This window comes from Scardinius erythrophthalmus (genome assembly GCF_964197995.2).
Source record: "Scardinius erythrophthalmus genome assembly, chromosome: 21".
Lineage (NCBI taxonomy): Eukaryota > Metazoa > Chordata > Actinopteri > Cypriniformes > Leuciscidae > Scardinius > Scardinius erythrophthalmus.
The window spans coordinates 24,471,774-24,497,103 of NC_138241.1; the positions used below are offsets into that span (position 1 = coordinate 24,471,774).

Below are 25,330 nucleotides of genomic sequence, written 5' to 3' on the forward strand. Positions count from 1 at the left end.
ACACACACACACACACACACACACACATATATATATACACACACACACACACACACACACACACATATATATATGCATACACATAAATATATATATATATGTTGATATTCTTGATTTTTTTATCCTTATGCTACTGATTGTTATGCAGAATGCTAAAGGGCTACAGACAAGTTATAGAGGTTAATAAAATGTACTGTAGCTAATCTTAAAAAAAATTTTTTTAACATAATTGCCAATATAAGGAAGGTGTTTATATAGCAATTACCATTTTTGTTATTGGATTGTTGTGCAAGTGCCCTTAGTTTTTAATATCAAGGCTATATTAAAAGTTGCTGTTTGGGCCATGACTTTACACAAACAACTATGCAAAAAGAAATGTGATGACAAGTCTAAAACCTTTTTGTTCAAACGACTCTCCATCTCAGTCTCTCAACATGATGACTAACTGTCACAGAAAACAACAGTGATTTTCAACAGTGATGGAAATTCCACTAGTATTTGACAGCAAATTGAATGTGTTGTGTGTGAATTACAGTCTCCCAGCTGAAAATATCATACATTAATCTGTTATTGTCATCATAAATGCATTCTTCCTCACCTCAGAAAAAAAAATGCATTGTGCATCACACAAGACCAGATTAACAGAAAGCTTAAAAAGTCCAGTTGCTTGTTACTAACAAAGTCAGTGTCAATTCATTGCACTACAGTCAAATTATCAGACCTCCTGCACTCTCTTTCACTAGGGAACAGTGTTTCAGGACAAATGAGCTATACATTAAAGCTTCAAAATCCACTGCTGACATGTTCAAGCCGCAGGAACTACTGCAAAATCGCCACCTGTGTGCCACTGATTAGAAGACACTGCCGATTTTAATCAGCAAGCCTAAAGCCATTCCGTCAAACCTGTCCTCAAATCACAAAAAATACCATAATATTATTTAAATAATGCATAATCCATTTTTCATTATATTTAATGACATGCTACTTTACACAAATTAAATGCAGCAGCTGAATAGTTTATTTCAAGCAGACCATTAACGATCAAAAACCACAGCAGTGTTAATGCAGCTAAAACATCTCCGTCATTGTTTCCGTTCCTATCACCTTTCCATTGTAAAGTAAGCCATCTGATTTAATCATCCTTTGTTGCTTTACAAATGGTTATCTGAGTAAAAAACGCATCTGTTTGAGCATGTCCCTGTCTTGTCCTTAATTAGACTATAAAACATGGCTGACCTCTACAAAAGACTTCCATCCATCAAGAGAACCAAAATAGTGTGACGATGGTCAAAATTAATAGAATAACTAGTTCCAAGCTTTGAATCTTCGAAAACGCTAAAATGATAATGAAAAGGTTGCGTTAATTGAATTTTTTTTTTTTTTTTTTTTTTTTGATGCACATAATTGCTCTGCTCTTGCAGAAAAAAAAAATGAATCCAAAAGAACACTGTGTTTTAGTCTCTTGTTGCTGTTATGCTCCACATGTTGGGATCGCCTGCATCGTAATTAATACAAAAAGTTGTTAATTACCCAAATGTACAAAGCATTGTTCCTGAAGGCCACATTTCACTCGAGGTCATACCATCACCCTTAATATTTTAGTGGTGTGTGCAATTAATCTGTGCATAGTTTCACAAGTCTATTTCATACTGAGAGGGATTCTGTCTTCAAGCTAACCTAAAGGGATGTTTGTGTTGCTTGCTAAATGGCTTATTAATTGTACAGTCACAACAAAACATTAATACATGCTCCTAACTCTGAAATAAAATTGTTTGCTTTATTGTTTTCTCTTGCTCTAAGACAGCTCTGCACTACATATAGGTACTGTCTTGATGTTTTCCGATGAAGCATGACAGATGCTAAATGACTTCCATAATCCATATGCCCAGGGTGTTTCCCTGCCTACCCTTACAAAAAATAAGTAGGCTATACTTCAAGTTCATTTATTAAGTATACTTAGTTAGTACTTAAGTTAAAGTATATTATTAAGTATACTTTATGTACTAAGCATACTAATATCAATGTACTAGAAGTAAACGTATAAGTGTACTGTTTTAATACTATTGGCCCACTTTTTAGTATATAAAAGTACACTTTTAGTATGCTTTAAGTGTAACAGTAGTAAACTTAGAGTACACAACTTGTTTTTAATATGTACTGCAACTATACTACAAGTAAACTTATAGGTACGCTGATAGTTTACTAGTCAAATACATTTTTTAGTAAATGAAAGTACACTTTGAAGTATACTTTCAGTAAAATACTAGTTTAGTTGTGTACTGCAAGTGCACAAGTTTTTTTAAGTGAACATAACATCATATTTATAGTTTACTATTTTTATATTATTTTTGCACTTTAAGTATACTACTATGTTTCTATTTAGGTATTCATTTTTTATCCTTGAAATAAACCTTTAACTGTACTTTAACACTTTCCATTTTAAAAAACATTTTATTATAGCTTCATGCATCCTTTTTTATCACCACAAAGAAACAACATTTTAAACAAAAAGCTGAGAAAATCACATTTTTGTCAAATACTATACATCCGGATTGGATTTAGAATGATGATCAAAACACAGATGGAATAGATCGAGTTCATCAACACCCAACATCTCGTTTCCTCTTCATGGGTTCAACATTTCATTCTGTAACATTAGGCAGTTTTGATTTATTTGCTATTTAATGTTAGATGATCAGGTTATTTTACATTTAAGTAAGCAACCTTCTATCACTTGTTTCTGCTTCTTCAACTGTGTTTTTGATCAGGAGATTCTGTACTATTTCAGAAGATGCGTAATAGCGCCCCCCTACCGTATAACAGTGAAAACATGGATAGACGGAAAATTCTGTCAATGGCAGGAAAGAGTTAAGTAGATTTGACGTAAATTCCTATGTACACTACCAGTGGACTAGCCTACACATAAATATCTGTTTTCTTTATAAATCAATATTTTCAAACAATGTAAGTTTATAAGACTTGCCCTGTAAATCTAAGTGAAAAAATGTATAGTATTTAATAGGCTACTCAATCAAAAGATTAAACACAACTACAAGCCAAGTATACTTAGAATACTTTATTTTACTTTTAAGTATGTCTTGATCAAAAGGTTGAGTTCAATTATAGGCCAAATATACTTTTCTGTCAGTATAAGTCATATACTTAAAGGTATAGCGGAGGATCTTTCCGAATTTTAGATAAGACCCGCCCTCTCCACTTTTTGAAAAGTTTGATTGATTCACCAGAATGATTGACAATTAGGAGGACCAATAGTATAGGTGATCCACCCGGAAGTAAAAAATCCTCCGCTATACCTTTAAGTGCAATTTAAGGGGCATGTTTGAATGAAGCGTTTTAGGAAGGCGTGGCTGTGCCTTAACTTTTACAAAGAATATCTCTTTAGGTTTAACACCTTGAGCTTTTTAACTCTGCAGATTTTATACTTGCACTAACAGCTACATAACACACTAAAGAAAAAATAAAACAAGAAATCGCATCATATGACCCTTTTTAAGGCCCGGGACGTTGGGAAAATGGATGGACTTGTGTCAAAGCAAGAAGTTGTAATAAACCCCAGTAAAAAGCAAACATATACAACTAAACTATATTTGAATGCACTTGTCGTGTAGAGACACTTTTTGCATCTTACCTTATCTGATTCAATCCACTGTATCTCAGCTCACAGAGAGACTGGTACCTGTTGGAAGGATAAATTATATTTAAGATACAGATTTTAAGGCGCTATTAGTATAATACACAAAATGAAGAAGAGACAATGAGTGAAACTACAAGTCAAAACAAACGTACACTCGCATGCACGATTAACAGATGGATTGAAAACAGTTTGACAAAGCATATGTTACTATCAAAAAAGTAAACCAATTTGTGGGGCTGGACAAAAGCTGTCAGAGCAGAATATGATTTGAGAGCAACCATCTTTTTCAGCGTTTCTGGTTAAAAAGCTTAGTTTAGCTGGTCAGGTATTAAAGATCAGTTTTAGCTTGTTTTAAAAGATGGATTGTTAATTGCTTTTTCTTTCTTTCTTTCTTATGTGTTAGTAAGTCATTTTTGGTGTCACTAGTTAACTTTATTAGCGGATTTAGAGGGCCGAGGCATTTATTTGGGGTTAGTGAGGGCAGGTTTACTTTTTGAAGTATAAATAACTTAATTTATGACTGGCATTCGCAACATTAGAGTTATTATTAGGGTTACCTGCTTAACGTTTAGTCATCCTTTCGAAGTCTTAATACGAGTCAGCATTCAGTTCTAATAGTCACAAAAAAGAGTTTAGGTCTCTATGGGGCCTTCAATAGTGCTGATATTTAAATGCATTGGTATTACAACAAAAATGCAGCCTTCTGATGTTCATTAACATAAATAGCAGAAGAAAATATAATGTAGGTAGCAGAGATAAAGCAATTTAAATGGATCCCATTCACTCCTGTGAGTGATGAAATATGAGTGTTGCTACAGGTTAACACCAAAGGCTGAAGGCACTTAGAACATCTTATTGGAATATGGGGACGTTCTTACCTCCTGAATCTCCATATCATTCTCAGAGTGACGTTAGTGCAGACAAGTCAGTCCGACTTATTGTTTAATAAGCTGAAGCTTAAAGAGTGTGTTAAAAAAGATTCAATTTATTGATCTAAACAGTTGATTTCCATTAACATGTTAAACATTTAAATGACTAATCAAGAGTCAATGAACAATTTAGAGCTAATGTTAAAAATTATTTAACAAAGTTTAATTCTATTAATGTAGCTTATATCTATTATTACACAAAATGACTTGACAACGTCTCTACGGTTCCTTTTTGTGGCTTTCTTGGTTAAATATATATAAAAACAACATATTAGCCATTTCAGGTCAAACAGGCATTTAGTACTAGAAACAAGTACGTACCTAATCTAATTTTACAAAAAAAGGATCTCATCCTTATTAACAAATTATAGCAACACAAGTTTAACAATTATAATCACCTATTTAGAGAAGCTTGCACAAGGCGCTTTACATCCTTTTTATTACATTTTTATGTACAAATACAAGCTACACACAAAGCAAAGCACTTGGATGTGGCTACGTACATAGCCAATTGCTTTCAAACCCAATACTGATATCAAAATTAAATGTACAAACTCAGTATTTACCATCATCAAATCAAGAAGTATTAAGAAAGATGTTCTGTACAAAATGAGTCTTTTCACTGTGGTGATACACTTTTTCCTTAACGCAAAGATTCCCAAAATCCGGGAAGCACAATGTGTAGCTAGTTCCATGCTTTACATTTGGGGGACAAACAATGGAAAACTAAAGGAAGGAGCATTCAATGACAAAAGTACACTGCCAAATTCTGGCCAGAACTAATGTTCATATGATATTTTACAAAGAAGTCAACAGTTTCAGATAAGAAAAGAAGGGATCATGTATCTCCCATCCCCCCACCCAAGGTTAGGATGAGTTTAAAAACATGGTTGACCTATCACTTAAAAATCCCTTTTAATATTATTTAGGCCTAGTAAATGCGGTTTGCGTTGTATGGAGGTCACATGATCTGGAGCACCTTTAATATCTACCATAGGGGTGATCTCTGTAGCCCCCTCGATTAAGTCTTGATGCTGGAGCTTTGAGGTTGGGCCGGGATGATATCCAGTCCTCTTCTGCTAAAAGTTAGATGATTAAACAAAAAATACAAAACTAATAATCAGGTAAAACAATTTTCATTTGAAAATTGAATTTAACACAAGTGAACTGTAGAGAAGTAGAGAAGCCTCATTCAATGTCTGAAATGCAATGCTATGAAGATTCATCAAGGGATGGATATCCTAAGGCCATGTAATTCCATGTGACACTGGCAATTTTTAATGCTTTTTTTTTTTTATCTAAGCATTACAAAATGATAAACTGAGCACCAGCTGATCATCTTACACATACATTTCAATAATTAGAGCTCCGTTCCCCACATCTCATCTTGGGCTGTGTTCGCCTCGGTCCATTATCATAGATTTCAGAAATATACAATGTCACTTTGCCCTAATTATCAGTTACCAAAGGCTGAGCAGATGAGGCATGAAATCCTGGCTGAGCTCACAGCATGACCCTGCTGTCATTTAAATACAGTATGTGTTGGGAGCCGATGTTTCATTAGGTTCTCGGAGTGTGATCGCTGGGCCATTGAGGAAACAATCAGCCCGCCTTCAGGGCAAAGAACCTTAACCTTCATTGTTGCTAACTACAGTTTCACAGAGAAAGAAGGAAAAACCATTATACATCATGACAAAATCCCTTACATTCCAGTATACTGTGTAATGATCACTACCACACAAACAGCCCTCCCTTACTCACATTATGCTTAATATGTTTTCCCCTTACATCCTTCTCACTGTGAAAAACTGATCTTGCCTACTTACAATGATCCTATGGAAGCCTGCTTCCGCCTTTGAGTAAACAAAGAAAGAAAATACAACATGTAATTGTGAGATAAAGGGTTAGTTCACCCAAAAATTTTAATTCTGTCATTACTCACCCTTGTGTCGTTCCAAACCCGTAAGACTTTCGTTCATCTTCAGAACACAAATGAAGATCTTTTTGATGAAATCTGAGAGCTTTCTGTCCCTCCATTGACAGCCTACGCAAGTACCACTTTCAAGCCCCAGAAAGGTTGTAAAGACATCGTTGAAATAATCCATGTGACTCCAAAAGTTTACTCGTGACGTTTTATAAAATTGAGGTTAAACAACTGGATTCACATGGATTACTTTAACAATGTCTTTATTACATTTCATTGGGGCTTGAAAGTGGTAGTTGCGTAGGCTGTCAATGGAGGGACAGAAAGCTCTCAGATTTCATTAAAAAATCTTCATTTGTGTTCCGAAGATGAACAAAAGTCGTACGGGTTTGGAACGACAAGAGGGTGAGTAAATGATGACATAATTTTCGTTTTTGGGGTGAACTAACTCTTTAAATATTTGAAATAAAATCACATTGTGATTTATATAAAGTCACATTGCAAGAAGTCACATTTTGAAATACAGTCACACTGTGAGAAATAAAATCACATAGCAAGAAGTCACAATTACTAGAAAAAGTCACAGTTTGAGATATAAAGTCACAATTGCAATATAAAGTCACACTGCTTGAAATAATCACAATTGAGATATATAAAGACATCATGAGACATCATATTGCAAATGATGAAGTTATGAGATATAATAACACACTGAAATATATAAGGTTGCAAACAATGTCACAATTGGGAGAAACAAAGGTGCAACTGTGAGACTTAGTGACACAGTGCAATATGAAGTTACAAATGCAAGACGAATTCGCTATTGTGAGATATAAAGTCACAAGTTACCTTCTTTTTTTTTTTTACTCTGGAAGCAGAAATCCATATGATCCTAAATGCTGAACAAGCAAAACCTTTTGTAACACAATAAAATCTTGGTTTCAAGTCAAAAGGTGGCAAAATATCAAATCATTCCTTTTCACAGAGACACTCCATTGCACAATTTGACACAATGCAAAATGGATGAGCAGGTATGTATACAACGGGAAACTGGCATCAGAGGAACACAACAGTCAATGCCAAGAACAGAGGGAATCCTGCATCAAATATAATCCAGAGAGGGCATATATTCAAAGGCAAAGTATGGGCTGAAAGGCCATTCTGACTCTCTTGGTGGGCCTCAGCAACGCCTCCAGCTCTCTAACTGGCTCTGGTCCATGATTTCAAGTGCATCTTAAAACCCAGCCCTGAAGCAGACTAGTAAGGTAAGATGGCAGCTGCTGTGCTCTGGGCCTCTGTGATTTAACAACTGGCGAATGCCGCTAGGTGTTTTTCCTTACCTTTAGCTCTGAAACATTTAACAGCAATATGGAAAATGAATGAGGCAAAGAGGTTTCTCACTGGTGTGGGCAATGTGCCATGACTGAGTTTCAGCCCGCCTGCTACGCGAAATACTGCTATGCAAAGAGGATGTTTCTCTTTGTGGTGCACCATTCAAAATGGTTGACCTAAAATGCTAATAGTTTCCCTAGTGAGCAAAAAAATAAAAATAAAAGTTTCCAATGAAAGTCATGATGCTTTAGCAGAACTGTAGATCAGATAAATTCCTTACCATAATTATTATAGGTTTCATCATTATTGCCATGTCCATATTCATAATATTCTGAGACACTGTAGGAGAAAAAATATTTCTTATGAGACATTTTGATACGCATTAATTAGCTCATGTTGTGACAAAATGTCTTTGAAGAAATGAAATGTGCACCTTTTCGACTGGTTGCTGTAGTTGTCATCATAGCCCTCATAACTCTCGTCATCATATTCCCCGTCATAACCATCATCATAACCCTGAAATAAAAGAAACACAAAAGAATAATCACAGAGGGAGACGTAAGAGGTCTGAATCCATCTCATAGCAGTACTCTAATTGTTTAGGGTTGGAAAATCAATGTTTAATTACACTGCAATAGGATTTCTCTAATAAATATACTCAGAGAGTGGTGGACTGGCACAGCTGAATCATGTCCAACAGAAAATATTGATCAGCAAGCGACAATTGTCTCATTTGCCATGTCTAAAGACAAGTGGATAATGTCTAGGTCGATTCAATATTATAGACAAAAGAAACAATAAACAGATTAAAACTTCATAATAACATGTCCAAGAGATCCTACATGAGTCATGACTGGTGTTATCCATACACTTATTCTTACTCTTGATCCATCACTGATATTGAGAGGAATTATTATCATTATCATTCATATACTGAATGTGCAGATATTTTATGGTCTGCCTGTGCTTTAATTTTGGTTTGATGGAAATCCAGAATGAAGTATTCCAGAGAGTTGTGAAGTAATATACAGTAAATGATAAAACGATAATTCTGTTCCTTGTTTCTGATTTGTTAACACAGCGTTTCATTCATACACAATATTACAGCAATGACGCTATGACACTATATTGGATTGATTAAAGTAACTATCTATTAGGTAAACTCCAAATTATTCATAAACTCATAACATACAGTTTCGTGTTTCCATTTTCTTGTTCGACAGACTAACTGAAAATGCTTCCTTTTTTATTAGGCCTAATCTGTCAGAAAAAAACCTGAAAGCTATTTTGACCCAGCCTATTCCCGTTGCATTCAAATTCTGCACAACAGTCTGCTTTTATGAGTATGAAGAAGGATTAGACTAAATGAAAATCATGGATTATGCCAGGGATTAAGTTGTTCAGGAGATCTAACGCACAAGTTTCCTTCTATTAGTTTTTCCTCCTGCTAATAGGGTCAGGGTTCTGTCCTCTTCCACTATTGACCGGTTTGTTAACATTGCCTCTTGATAGAGTGCTATGCATATCTTAAGCAGCAGAGTATACAGCAGAAGAGGCAGCATGTTGTACTATTTAATAGCATATTTCAGAACATGTCAATCACACTAATACCAACAGCTCTCTGAGGAAATACATTTTAGCAGAAGAGTGAGAGGTAGAGGCTGACCTACCCGTTTAATAGGGTCATTTCATCAAGAGCAGAAGGAGTAGCTTCCATTTTAACACTCATGAAAATGAAGATGTGTCCTTTTTGTCTGCTATGACATTTAATGACCAAACGGAATAGTTCACCCAAAAATGAAAATTCGATCATAATTTACTCATCCTCATGTCATGTTACGATCTGTGCAATGAACTTTTTGTTCCAGAAAGAAAATCAGAAAAAAAGATATGAGGGTGAGTGAACTATTCCTTTAAAACCATTACTATAAAATATACGCCAAAAATAACTTGACATACTACGATATGAACACATGAAAACGCATGAAAACACCTACATGAAATTTCAGATATTAAAACTTTTGGATCTTACAGTATGCAGAGGCCTTGCACGTCTATGCAAACATTGTGTGACCAGGGTACAATTACAATATATTACTTAGTATAATAACAAAGTGCTGTTTAAAAGGTCATTGTGTCTGACCTTCCTGACTTTACCATGCACTTACAAGCCACTGCACATAATTTGAGCAAGCTCTAGTTAATGGTGCTTGATTGTTACATTTCAACACTCATTTAAAAGAGCAATTAACTCTGGTCCTATTGAGCAAGCTAACAGGAAATAAATCAAGTGGTAGAGAGCACTGAAAGAGTAATTAATACAGCAGACAGCCAAAGGTCTTCAATACTCTGCTTCATTATCAATTGACAACCACCAACACCTCTTGACAGTGACTGATCTCTGTGTGGGACGGCAACTGAATATGATTCCTCACTGGAGAGCAGCAAAAGGAAATGAATGGTTGAAAATGCTTTTTGGCTGTGGCTCCGTCTGCTTATTGAATGAAGTCTCTTTGTCTACCCCTTATTTATCAACCAATTTTTCAGGCCTACTATTTTCAGTTTGAAGTATGAGCAAACATGGGCTTAAGGCCAGAAAGGATGAAGCAGTCTGAAATATACTGACATTCAACAGGCCATATATATATATATATATATATATATATATATATATATATATATATATATATATATATATATATATATATATATATATATATATATATATATATATATATATATATATATATATATATATGAAGAGTTCAGATGCAAAAGCCTCTAAGTGCCATCTGAAATTTTCTTCTAGAATGATCATTTTTATCAAGCTTGTATATTTAAGTTCAGTAATTTCACTTAAATGGCAATGAAAATGACCTATTAATTGTCATTTAGGTGAAATTACTGAATTTAAACATACAAGCTTGATAAAAATGATCATTCTAGAAGAAAATTTCAGATGGCACTTAGAGGCTTTTGCATCTGAACTCTTCATATATACATATATATATATGTACTGTACACACACATATATATATATATATATATGTACTGTACACACACACACATATATATATATATATATATATATATATATATATATGTACTGTACACATATATATATATATATACATATATATATACATATACATATATATATATATATACATCTGATTGTTGCAAACGTTGAAAGGACACATAATTCTTTCAAACATAATCAAAATGGGATTTCATTGCACATCAATTTTATATTAAAGGGAAACTGCACATCAAATGTTTGTCCAAATATGATGTCCAACCTGCCTGTCAACGTATGTATTTCCATACCTCTGCACACCCTGCTTGCACAGACATCACATGTCATCAGCGCGTTTCATGGTATGCAGAGTTAGACAGATGTCAGCGCAAACACCAAAACTGAAACAGCCACCTGAACCAAAACAAAGAGCTTATGCTTCAGGCCATAACTACTGTAATTTGCAAGAGATGGAAACCCATGACGTTATACTTGGAGCAGTTTGTGATTCGAATTCATGTGTTTCAATGGCTACATTATCAACAGTGAAATGAATCTGCAGCAGTCAGGTGATACAGGTCAGTGCTCTTTAAGTTGCTTATGTTAATTATTATTGTAATGTTATGTGTTTTGAGACATGAGGTAGTTTAACGCAGTCTCTCGTGACTCTTTTGTTTGCCCCCTGCTGTACGCGTTCAACTCGTGTGTTTTGAAGGAGGCGTTGCTTTGGAAAGCGCTCTAAAGGAAGGGTGGGATCTTATGCTTTCAAAGCTAACTCGCTATTGCTAGCCTCTCTGAAAATTGCCTACCCTACCTTTAAGTATGTTCAGTCAACCACAGTTTATAAGAATAAGGGGAATGAAAACAGAAATACAAGTTTCCTTCTGATAGTTTTTCATCATGCTAATAGGGTCAGGGGTCTGTCCTTTTCCACTAATTGACCGGTTTGTTAATATTGCCTCTTGATAGAGTGCTATGCATATCTTAAGCAGCAGAGTATACAGCAGAAGAGGCAGCATGTTTTAATATACAACGACTCAACTAGAGCTTTGGTATTTGCTCTTATCATTGGTGTCAAATTGGGTTTGTGTTTGGATTCATGGCATTACGGTAAATATTCGCTAGTCAAAACAGCACGATCAACCATTAGGAAATATTAAGTACTATATTAAATAAACTTGGATCATGAGTATTATTGAAATTGTAAAATAACTATTATATGAACATGTGCAATGTTCAATTTAATTGCGATTTGACGACAATCTGATTGAATCGTTTTTTTTTAAACAGCTGCTCTCTGAGTTCCCCCATACATTTCCATGCAAATATGTCAATTACCATGTGTTGATCCATATGTGGAGAAATCATTACATATTCAAGAGCACAAGATTTCAAGAGAACAGATTTCACAGAACACAGTGCTTACTTTAGGCAAACAATATACCAAATAATGTAATCAAGCAAATTATTGTCTGTGTCAGGAGTCAGGTTTTAATTTAATTATTTATTTATTTTCCCCCACAGAATTAAAATATCTTACTACTTACCACCTGGAAATGCAAATAATTGATATGTCTATTCATATGATAACAGCTCACTGAATTGTTAAGACACTTTCCACCAACTCAAGAACAACCACATGAATATTTATAGAGCTAAAATAACAATTTAGAGAAGCCTGAAAGCACAGGATTTGCCTGAAAGCACAGTCGTTTGCCAGTACTAAGAAGGTGGCAGCAGAAATGTATGCAGGGAGCTCTGTAATAAACTAAGACTGTTTATTGCCAAAGATCTCACAGTAGAAATATAGGAGCACAAACTTTTACAATCACCCAAATAAAATAACTAATTCAGTAAGCTGATGACAGACTAGTAGGCTATTACTTCTAACCTTCAGATGCCGCAATTCGTGTAACTGAGCAATCTATTTCGCATTTGCGAATCATGTCGCAATAATTTTTAATAGGAGTTATTTATGCACGACAAGGAGTTCTGATTCAGTAATCACTGACCAGTAAACATAACATTGCTCATAGAATAGTGCATGATATTTGCATGCACTGTACACAACAATTTAACCACCACAGCAAGCCACATAGCTCATGCTATTTTCAGCAAAAGCAGAAGTTCTACTTTTCTGTGCTATTTTTTATGCAGCTCTTAGACCTGAAATAATATGCAGAGCCTCTAGGCATTTCACATGCTTCTCTTCAGCAGGAAATTATTAAACTTCTTCTCGAGGTGTATGTCGTACATCTGTTTTATTAAACGAGGGAGTTCTGCATGAAGAATTCCATTTCAATAATTAGTTCACCTCAAAAATGTCAAGTCAGCGGCGTAAGCGAGCCCATTGTTAAAAAACAATTACAGCCATGGTGAGAACCTTGTGAGAACTGTGCGAGCGAAGCCTTTTTGCAACATTCTATTCTGCACGTTGAATCGGCTCTTGCCATGTGAAGTGGTGTGTGATTGTGTGTCTAAGAGGTTTACTGTGATATACGAGACACTCAAAAGTCTTCTTTCACAGTCATAGACCCTTTTCATTTATTTATCCACACTGTGCTGGTTGTGATCTTAGAATGCATTCTGTATGGTTTTTAATTGGGTTTTTTTACAGTTCGTACATTTAAACAGTATATTATGAATGGAAAATTCTAGGGTGTTTTCAGGAGCGTATATAGTCCCTATTTTAAAGGGTTAGTTTAAATGAAAAAAATTCTATCATCATTTACTCTGACCCTCATGTCATTCCATGTATATCCAAATAATGGTAAACGGACAATCAAACATGCTTGCTTGACTTCCAAAGACTTAGATTAAACCGCTTGATTAATATGGATATATATTAAAAGTAGTAGTGTGCATATGCAAAATTGGGAAGGTGCTTGATCAGGAAAAAGTCCAAATCAAAGAAATGGAAAATAAAACTTTCCAGGAAACGTAAAAAAAATTCAATGTTTCAATCAAACAAGGTCTTCGTCAGGCAATAAGAACAACATATATCAAGGGATTTTAAATTAGCATAGCCTAAACCTTCACACCTGATAAAAGACAAGGGCAATCAGCAAACTAAACAAACTATCCCTGTAAACTCTAGTTTTATCCAACCGAATTGAAAAAGTAATTATTGTTCTCAAACGGTTTTCCCCATCTGCCATTGATCAAGATAAGCAGATGGCTCCACCCCCAATCTAACACCATTGGTTGAGACCCTGTTGCTATGCCTGGCTGGTCGGAATAATCAAACAAACAAAACAATGTTTGATAACCACTGATCCTCAGTGTTGACACTTTTCAGCATACTCACCTACAAATGACTTATGGCCACTCTGCATATTAAGACGGGATAGGAAAAAGTATTTTAACATCAAACAACATACAAACAACGGCAAACACATAAGAAAAACTGGATAATTGCAAATCAACAAGTAGTTTTGAACATTATTTTAAAATGTTAGAGCACAGATATCCCACTAGTTTTCTACTTAGCCACATTCAGAGGTTTGTTTATTTTGTGGTAAGAAAAGGGGCGTCAGCTCATAGAGCGTCGGACTGGTTTGTAGACGAGTGAAGAGCCCTCTGAGAAAGCACTTGTGATCTTTAAGTAAAGCTGTTGTGCTGAGAGGGAGAGGAGGATGTCTGGCACGGCTCGGCTGATGCATAGGAGCTGATTAACTGGATTTAAATGCTCACCAACAAAAAGAGCATAACATTGCCACACAGCAGTGGATATTCATGCGTCTTTCATTTTATACATTTTAAACCCGGATGACAGCAAAGTTTGTATAAAAGCAGATAGCAAATCCATTCAAAACTGCCTGACTCTTTCTATTGAACATACAGTACATAGTATATATATACACACACACACACCCATAGAATTATATTCTTTTCTCAACCTTATCTGTGATTTTTAGTCTATTAAGTTTGTGAATACATTTCTATTTCATTAAAGAATATAACTGGCAGTGCGTATTATTTTAAGGGTTTGGATAAATATCCTAGTTTGCACAGATTTAGACATTATTCTATAATGCAGTTTTTTATTTATCAAACAAAAAATCGTCTCCAAGTTTACCAAGCTTATTATTTATATATTACAATAATTATTAATATATGTTATATTTATTTATTTATTTAATATTTAAATAAAATACAGCAGAAAGTATTTATCAATGTCAAAAATGGCATTCAAATGGCATTCAAAACAAAACTCAACTTACTATTTAAAACAGGTTGGGCTTTGTGAATTTAGCTTAATGTAGAATAATTAAATAAATAAATGTATAAATTTTTATTATTATGATTATGCAATCGACAAGTGTTTTCATTATCTAGTTAGTATATCAGCACCAAACCTTCCCATGATTGTTTGATATTACTGTAATATAACTTTTCTGCTGTTGCGTTAATCGCGCACATTTAATATGATTCATAAAGATACTGAATCCTATAAAATGATTCTTATCAATGAAATGTGAATAGTTAATACAAGATGCAATTTCCAGATTCAAATCTCTCTCTATGTGTGTATTATGTATAGAAAATTATAGAAGACATGAAGATATGCATACTATTAAACACATATTTCCACAAATAACTATTGGAATTCTCAAATTTTCTAGGGAAAAATCCCTGAGGTTGAAGATGGACAAGGTTAGATTTGGAATGGTGTTCCTAGTGAACTACTCATTTCCTGGTCCACTTTCCTCCACCTGCCTACCCAAGACCCAATTACTCAGAAATATTTCCACGTTTTTCATGTCTCCAGTAATACAGAGGCTCTCCAGCAGAACTCAATTCACGTTGGTAATGAGTCTGTACTCTAACATTTCCCCATGCAGACAGACCAATCTGCCACAGTGCTGCACATATAGGACTTTTGCATTAGGCAAAAGCTCAGAGGGAATCGAATCCATGAGATATTGCTTTTTTCATTAGGTTGGAGTTTGACGTTCACTTGGCAGAGAATTCTCAAAACTAACCTTGTGCACACCTGGGTGCGAAAAGTCTGCAATGTGGAGGTGTTGTCCTACAAATGGCGAAAAGGATCCACTATTTTTTAATAATAATGATAATAATAATAATCCTAATTATAATACTGAAAGTGTTAGTCAAACTCATTGCCACCCTCAAATAATAGTCAATTGAGTGAGCAGATGCTTTCCTTTTTGTACCACATGGCTGTTCTTTACAGTATGTGAACATGTGGACTAACATCTTAAGGCATTCAATCTGTCAAAATGGGTTCTGTCTCCACTGATTCATCAACCTTTGGTAAATAGAAAGGCCATTCCTGTGAGTTTTTGCCCATTTACCTCGGTGGATTTGATTTAAGGATTCATAAACCTTTCTTCTGCCAAGCCTTTTATTTTGTGAGCGTGTTTGTGTGGGTGTATAAGCAATACTTTCAGTAATAAACATCAACTCAACTCTGGGCATATACAGTAGAACATCAGCAAATGTTCACCAATTTCTTGGTGTAGAAAATGCACCCCATTTAACTAAAACACGTAAACACTACAGAAAAAATATTTAAAGCACTGAATCTTCACTTACGTAGTCATCATATGATTTGTGTGTTGCCTGCAGTACAGAGGCTCTGTATCCAGGGGTCCCCGTAGTTCCTCTGGTCCGGGGTGCAGAGACTCCTCTGGCTAGTGTTGGTGTGGTGACGGAGGTGCGCGTGCTCACAGTTCCTCTGGGTGCTGCTGCTCCTCGTCCAGGAGGAGTGGGTGGAGCGGCCCCTCCTCGACCTCTAAAAACAAAGTAAATGGAATGATATGATTTTAAGCACAAAATAGCATTTTTCTGTTTTTTAACTGCTTATTTTATTTTTATGCAAATAAAAATATGTATGTGTGTGTGTGTGTGTGCGCGTATTTAAAATTGAGCTAAAATACAACAAAGATTATTCATGAACCAATATTCCAATAATGTCAATAATTGAATGGCATTAAAAAAAATCTCAGTTTCATATTCAAAACAGTTTGTCTATGTACAATTAGCTATAGTGTAATGTGTAACCATTTTGATTCTTCTGAATATGCAATTTACAGTGTAGCCATTATCTTAGGCACTTTAGTAAAAGTGTTAACTTGACTCCAGTCTATCACCAAATTTACCCATAATTGTTTGACATTACCGTAATATAACCGTAATGCAGAACCACATGCAGTGACAGCACTATGCGAAATTAGTGCAGCACAACTCCAGCGTTTACAGATGAAAAATTTGCATTTTGTGTGAAGTCATTTGCTGCAGTGCAATAATAGTGGGTTGCTGTTAGCTAGTGTTTTCATCACAGACAGCCTATTAAAGCCCTGTGAACCATGAGTTTTCAAAGCTATTGCGATATTCACTGCCTCAGCTCTTTTCTTTTACAGCACTGCTCTGGTTACACACTATAACAGTGGCAGTGAAGCATGGCATCAAAAACCGACCTGTAGAACACATTGTTTCATTCACTACGATGAGAGACAGCTTTATTTTGATCTGCTACTGTTTTTAGGATGAATCAAGGGGTAAAGTTGTTTGTTTCTAGAGTAATATTCGACCTGATTACAGATGCAACATGGCAGATGGAGTTGGCAACCCTGGTGAATGGCAGATGTTTTGGTCTGTCCAGATCCACATTCAGTCTATCCAAATCCAAAGACCCTACAGAGACTAATGGCCTCGTCAGAGTTGTTTTTGCCATGCTGATGTGCGGTAATGACTTCTCAGGGCACCACAAGGAGCACATCAAGTGGAAGAGGCACTTTATAGCTTTATCCGCCAGGAACGGTAAACAGAAATATCATATTTTGAATCTATTATTACTACCTGAGGTAACGCAAGCTGTCGTTGTTGTGGGAGAATCCTAAAGGGATCTTCAGAGGCTCCAGCAAGCCAGAACAAGTGCAGTGTGGAATTTATGAAATAAACATTAAAGACGGTGTAAATAATGTATGATGGTATATATAAGTTATGCTTTTGATGAGAACCATTAAAGCTTCACCTGCTAACCTGATTAATAACACTGAGCCTCAGGGCACTTTCATGATCCAACAGAGCGCAGAGTCAAAACTGAGATTATATTTTATCATACTATTTTAAATGAAATCAGATTTTTATATCTTCAAGAATCTCCAAAATTTCTTGTTTCGTGTTCCTTGGAAGAAATCGTTTTTAGAACGACATGAAGGTGAATAAATGATGTCATATTTGGGTGAGCTATAAGGTTTCTATGATTCTTCAGAGGGGTGATGGGGTGATGGGGTGAAGCGACTGTACCGGGTGGAGGCTGTGGAGGTCAGACGTAAGCCACGTCCTCGCGTGGTTCTTCCTCGGCTTGGGTCATCTGAACCATTTAAATAGGAGAGCTCACGAAGCTGCTCCTGCCTGATCTCATCATTGTAATCCTGTGGGAGGAAAAAACAAACCTGCCATAAAAAAACACATTATATACCTAGGCAAAGGTGTTGCCTGTGAATCTCATCTGGCATGCTTCTCTTCAACCACTGCAAAAAGAAATGATCCAGTTGGATGCACATCTTGCAGACACCAGCATCAAAGCAACTGAGCTTTAAATGCATTGCCAGACAACCAGAACGTTGGCCGGGAATGTTAAATATACTGCCAGAAAGTTTTGCTGACTTCAAACAAAAAATACGGGTAAAAAAAAAATGAAACCTGTTTTAGCGTGTTTTTCAGATGTGGAGGACAATAAACATTTTAGCATACATACTAACAAAATGGCACGTACTCCAACACACACTGAAAATATGGTGTGAAATGAGGCACCGTGATGCACACATATCTTTCATTTAGAGTAAGAGGAATGATAGAGGCAGGAGAAAAATAGAGCACTGGCTTATTAACTTTGTTTGACATCAGCTATCAGTGCATTGTTGTGAAAGAATAATTCCACTTTCTGCATTTATAAAGTCCCTCTCTCATTTGATTGAACATGACAGGGCCCTGAATCACAAGGACGATTACAGAGTGGATAGCGCTTATTTTATTATCATGTCGCTGCCACAGGCAGATAAACGGAGCCTCATTTCCACCAGCCACTTATTTCCCTTCCTGTTTGGCACAACTGCTGTGTACAGGCAAATATCAGACATGGCAGCTAAAGGAGAAAGGCCTTTCCACAGAGATATGCTCAACAATCAATAAAAACTGCATTAGAGCTGCTTCTGTGTCCACTGTACATTGTAATATTAAGAGTATAGTAGAAAAAAAATTAGAAATGGAGCATAAATAGAGTTTAATACTAAAGACTCTATTACACTGCAATGGTCAGAAGAACAAACTTTTGAATGCTTTGTTAGGATTTTTCGTTAACAAATATCTGACTGTGGAAAAAAATATATATATATATATATATATATATATATATATATATATATATATATATATACAGTATATATATAACGTTCATAAGTTTGTGGTCAGTAAGATTTTTTACTTAAGCTCTTATGCTAACAATGGCTGCCTTTATTTGATTATAAATACAATCAACACAGCTTTATTGTGTTTATATTATTACAATTTAAAATTAATATATTTTAAAAAGTAATTTATTCCTGTGGTGAAAAAGCTGAATTTTCAGCAGCCATTACTCCAGTCTTCAGTCACATGATCCTACAGAAATAATTATAATATTTGATGCTCAAAAAAAAAAAACATTTCTTATTATTAACAATAATGAAAACAGCTGTGCTGCTTGATATTTATGTAAACCCCATGATAAACTTTTTTCCAGGATTGTTTGATGAAAAATGAACAGCATATCTTGTCTCATTGCTGTCACTTTTGATGAATTTAATGCATCCTTGCTGAATAAACATTATTTTCTTTCATAAAAAATCATACTGACCCCACACTTTTAAACGGTAGAGCATTTACTAAAACTCTACACAAATATCCATCGACTACTGTTGACCAAGCAGCCACAGTGCTAATTGGTAAAACAGGATAAATGAGAATGATTTTTTAAGGGGGTGATCCGTCCACAGTCCTCTTAGTAGCTACAGAGACAATCACCAAAGAAATCCAAGACCCAGTGTTAGGAATTTTTATAGTTTCTATACCAGGTTGAAAGGTGGGAGGTATGGGTAAGTGAGGTGGATTTTGTGCTTGGATCAGCATTAGCTGTTGCCAGAGAAGTCCATGTCGTAGCACCTGAACAGTCTGACTGCATTCCTTGCCTTGAAAAATTAGGGCAACGCACAGACTGACAGAAATGTATTTTATACTGATCAGATGCTATGAGAATTCTGATGGAGTCCTTATGTAGAGTAGAGTGTCTCGTGGTGAAGCTGATTATGTTCTGAAGCTGATTTAATAACAGTGGTAATGCATTGATTCAGGATATAAACAGTGAGTCTTAGAAACACCAGGTCAAATTGCGTACAGTCAGAATAAAAAAGATAGAATGAACTTGTTTTTGCTTCTCAGTCTCTGTACGAGTGTCTACATCCTCTCATGTATTAATGGTAAATGAAGAAGACTTCCTCCTACAAAATCAGTTCCCCAGTTTCCTTCTTAATGAGACTACAGTCAATAGACGTACAGTGCTGCCGCTGAGGAGAACCCACTCACACCTACTAAAGATGCTGCGTTTTGCATGATTCACTCTTTTTCTGAGGCAATGTGTGAGGTTGCGTAATCGTATTCACATAATGGGCTTTCTTTAGGCCTTATCAACAAAGGTTTGGGCCTATCAGTAGTCCAGGCTGCAAAGGCATTTTGTTTGTTTGGTTTTTAAAGACATATTTATACTATGTTAACCACTGCTTAGCTGGAATTATAAAATTCATTCAATGGAACTTCACAATTCATAGTGCAATTTAATCCAGAGCTAAAGGTAATATGTGTGCAGCTTTATTGTATGAGAATGATATAGATTTACAAACAAATTAAGCGCGTGTTCGAGAAATGTCTCGGCCCTCCATAACAGCAAGTTCTTCTCTAGTGTAAATATTGAGGATGGTGTCAATTTCAAACCAATTTGAGCTGATTCAGACCCTGACAATGTTAACGAACAAGAGGATCACTTTACAAGCACGGATTTCACAGGACGTTTCAAAGTGTTATGTTTTTTGTAATTTTGTTATACATTATATAGATACGATGTTATCCACCATTTAATAGTGATATTTGTCGGAAAACTAAGGTAATACAAACAGTAATTGATCACAAAACCATGGTTAATTGTCCTAAGGAGTGGCCACCGTCTTTAAAAAAAGAGAGAGCTTTCAAAAGCAACAGAAAACAAGTTGTTCTCCATAAAATAAACGTTGGGGTTATAATGTTCGTGAAATAAGTTTTAACCAATCTAAGTTCGTCAGCCTTAGGAAGGTCAAACAAATGAGTTTTGGAAAAAACAGTGTCTCTTTGAACAATGTCTTCTCTAATGCAGCTCAACCAGGCCTCGTCCCCTTTTTTGTGTATTCCGTGGGCGGGGATTATTTAAATTAGTACAATTGTGACTTCATAAGATCCGGAAAAATCGCTTTGTAGTTCTTGAAAAGGGGATTCTGTTAATATAATAATATCTCCCTTTGGATTGGACTTTGAGCTTTGTAACCTTGCAGATCTTTTTCATGCTCAAATAGCAACATTACACACTAACTAAAGTTGAAAAAGTGGAAAAGCATAATAGGACACCTTTAAAAATCTTATTAACTGTAGTGTTGAGCATTTAATTTCATAACCATGGGCATTATTGGGGAGTTGAGTCTTCCCTTGCTTAAAAGCTTACACTTTTCTGAGAAGGTTTTCCAGTAGATGTTAAAACATGGATGCTGGGATTTTCTCCAATCCAGACACTAGAGCATCACCAATGACAGGTATTAATGTTGAGTGAGGTGTTCTGGCTCATAGTCTGTGTTCCAATTCATCCCAGTCACAGTGGCTAGGTGTTCAGGTCTGAGCTTGGTGCAGGTCAGTTAAATTCTTCCACACTACACTCAGTAAAACATTTCTTAATAGACTTTGCTTTGTGCACAAGGACATTGTGATGCTGTAAGAGAAAAGGGCTTCCTGAAACTATTGCAACAAAGTCAGAAGCACACAATTCACTAGAATGTCATGTGTGCCATAGCATTAAGGTTTGTTTTCAGTGGAATTAAGAGGCATAGCAAAATTGTTAATTACAAATGGGCCATAGTGAATTTGTAATGTCATGTCTCTATAAAACAAATGCTGTGAAATATCAAGAAATATTTTAATTCACATGGCTGCCCGGATATTATTAACACTTCAAAGTGCACCATCTTGAGATGCCAGCACAGTCCTTTAATCCTGACAGGAATCAAGCTTTCTGACAAAGATAAATGTATAAACACATTCAAAGAAGGAAAGACATAAAGACATTAGCTTCAAACCCTAATGAGCTGCCTACATACGCAGCTGCTTTTATTGCAGCATGCTAACTGAAATGGATACACACAGTTCCTTAGAATTTGGTTGAAAAAAGGAGGCATCATAATTATGTCAGAAGCGTGTCTACAGAGTTAGCTCACTATGTTTTGGAACAGAGCTATTGAGATTGAAAACTTATCTAATTGGCATTCTGCAGTGGGCATAAAGATAAAACATGGTTAACCACTGACAGAAATACATATGGAGTATGTAACCAGATCAGTGAGACCAGACCCCTTGTAGCTTTAATTGGATACCCATGCTTATAGTGCATAGACAAGGGCTGCGTTTCCCAAAAGCATCGTAAGCCTAAGTTGATCGTAAAAACGATCGTACGACTGATCTTAATATTATGGTCTGTTTCCCAAAAGCATCGTAGCTTAGTAGCACTTGAAAATCTCCGTAGATCTACGAGTGCTCTGGAGTAATCGTACATCCCCAAGTGCATCGTAAGAAGACAGATTTATGAGGACACCTGCAGGACAACTGTCAGATTACACCTTTAACTTTATTCAAATGAAATTTGATTATAATATAAGGTTTTGATTGTACTTTATTGTACACTTTATTACTCTTTTTTGTTCTTGGTTAAATTAATGTATAAATTAAATTATTAAAAAGTTCAGAAAAAAATAAATAATAATAATCTAATAATTTTAATCAAAATTAAATGAATGACCAAAAAATAAATAAAAGAAATCCTTTAAATCTGTTAAAAATGACATCTTTGTTTCGCTCTATCTCCTCTAAAAGGAAATTCATTTCATCTTTTTGAAAGGTATCTTTTTTTTTTTTTTAGTCATTTTGTCAGTGCCTCCGCCTGTAGGTGCTTTATATCGACTTGTTTTGATTGCTAATCCACAACAGATGACAATTATTAGGTTAAACGTTCAGAATACGATTCCATATAAGGTTATATTTCAGAACTTCATGAATGGACAGCGACTCTTAAGTAGCACGTAGAGCACGCGCGTTCTCGCGCGTTCATGTTAAGTGCATTTTTGGGAAACGCTCGTGGAATTGCAGCGAGCGTTCGTAACCTTGCACGTAGAAAGCGCTCTTAAGAGCTAAGATACATCGTTATCGGGAAACCTGGCCAAGGTCAGTCCTAGAGCTCTCAAAGGAGATTAATGTGTCAAATTAATATAACTAATTATTAATATTACTAACAAGTATAAGCTAGTGACTATACACTACTGTTCAAAAGTTTGGGGTCAGTATGATTTTTTATTGTTTTAGAAAGAAGTCTCATGCTCCCCAAGATTGCATTTATTTGATCAAAAATACAGTAAAAACAATAATATTGTGAAATATTATTACAATTTAAAATAATTTTCTATTTTAATATGTTTCTTGTGATGGCAAAGCAGAATTTTCAGCAACTTGCTTGATCCTTCAGAAATCATTCAAATATTCTGATTTGGTGCTCAAGAAACATTTCTTATTATTATCACAGTGGAAAACGGATGTGCTGCTTAATATTTTTGTGGAAACAATTTTGTGTAATATAATATTTTTTCAGGATTTTTGGATAAGTAGAAAGTACAAAAGAACTGCATTTATTTGAAATAGAAATCTTTTGGAAAAAACTTCAGTAAATGTCTTGACTGTCCTTTTGACCCATACTGAGCAAAACTTTAAAGGTCCCGTTGCATGCGATTCCATGTTTCAAACTTTAGTTAGTGTGTAATGTTGCTGTTAGAGTATAAATAATATCTGTAAAATTATAAAGCTCAAAGTTCAATGCCAAGCGAGATATTTTATTTAACAGAAGTTGACTACAAAAAACGGCTCGATTGGACTACACCCCTCTACATCCTGCATTAGTGACATCACCAGAACCGTTTCTTGACTAACCTCCGCCCACAGGAATGCTCCCTCAACTCTACTGGCTACTTGCACACTTCTTATAACTTAGCCTACTGTGTTTACTCAGCTCTTACGGTGATTTTCTGAAGTAAATCTGACGCTTCATCTTTTGTGTGATGTACAATAAACTTTATTAAACTCATCAGTACATGTTTGATCATCATTCAGACAGCAGACTTGTAGGTTATTAATAAATAATGGATACATAGCCTACAAGCAGATGACAAATACGTTATAATAACCGTAATTAAACTACTAAACCATACCTGTTTCATCTCTATACAGCACTCTGTCTCTGTAGGCATTATTGTCCGACTCGAAATGAACGCCGTTACTGAGAGTTTCTGATATTATCATTCCGTGAGATGAATTTTTCCTGACAGACTGAGCACGAGCTCATGAAGCTCCGCCCCCTGTGTCGTCCAGCAGCACCTCATTTGCATTTAAAGGGGACACACTGAAACGGCTCGTTTTTCTGAGCTCAAAAAATGTCAATTTAAACATGCTGTAAAAAATGATCTGTTGGGTATTTTGAGCTCAAACTTCACATACACACTCTGGGGACATCAGAGACTTATTTTACATCTTGTGAAAAGGGGCATAGAACGAGACCTTTAAACCAGTGGTAATATATACATGAAACAAAACAAAAAAACCTAAACCTATAACCTAAGCCATACCCTAAAATTAAGTTAATTTTGAAAAGATATTATCAGAAACTAGCAGTATTTTCAGCCAATTCCAACATATTCAACATCCAATTCTTTTATATATAATCATGCATAACTCTATAATCTTTTTTCCCCTTGCACTAAACATAGGCAAATTTATGCATGCAGGAGAAAGCACTAGAGTTCAGCACTGGTTAGTGTACTCATCTCATCTTGGCTTCCAGCTCCCCATCTCTTTCAAGGAATTCAAGTATATAAACTTACTGGAACAAGGAATTTCTTAATCTCCTCCAGGGCATGGCTCATGCGGGAATAGGCTTCTCCAGGTGGTGCGAAAACTTCAATTAAAACATGAAGATCGTTGCTCAAATGGCCATATTTCGCCTCTCCACTTTTTCTCAGCTCTTCCTCCTAGAGATGGAAAAACATCAAGTCAGGAATTCTGTGTGAAGAATTAATCATATCATTAATGAATTAGATAAAGAGAGCTTTTCTTCCTCCAAACCGTATTATGCATAT

At 35.5% G+C, this 25,330-nt stretch overlaps 1 protein-coding gene across 4 annotated transcripts in view; it reads right to left on the reverse strand.

The window, feature by feature from the left end:
- khdrbs2 (KH domain containing, RNA binding, signal transduction associated 2) overlaps window positions 1-25,330 on the reverse strand; it is a 69,724-nt gene that overhangs the window by 11,605 nt on the left and 32,789 nt on the right. The window contains exons 4-10 of one of the 4 annotated variants that reach the window (XM_081350700.1): window positions 25,076-25,222; window positions 18,132-18,259; window positions 16,416-16,614; window positions 8,274-8,356; window positions 8,121-8,179; window positions 5,564-5,663; window positions 3,650-3,697 (exon numbers count right to left, since the gene is read on the reverse strand). In XM_081350700.1, coding sequence (XP_081206826.1) covers window positions 5,566-5,663; window positions 8,121-8,179; window positions 8,274-8,356; window positions 16,416-16,614; window positions 18,132-18,259; window positions 25,076-25,222 — 714 coding nt within the window. In that variant the 3' untranslated portion in view covers window positions 3,650-3,697; window positions 5,564-5,565. The remainder of the gene's footprint in view (window positions 1-3,649; window positions 3,698-5,563; window positions 5,664-8,120; window positions 8,180-8,273; window positions 8,357-16,415; window positions 16,615-18,131; window positions 18,260-25,075; window positions 25,223-25,330) is intronic. The other 3 variants (XM_081350699.1, XM_081350698.1, XM_081350701.1) reach the window with 3 other exon arrangements.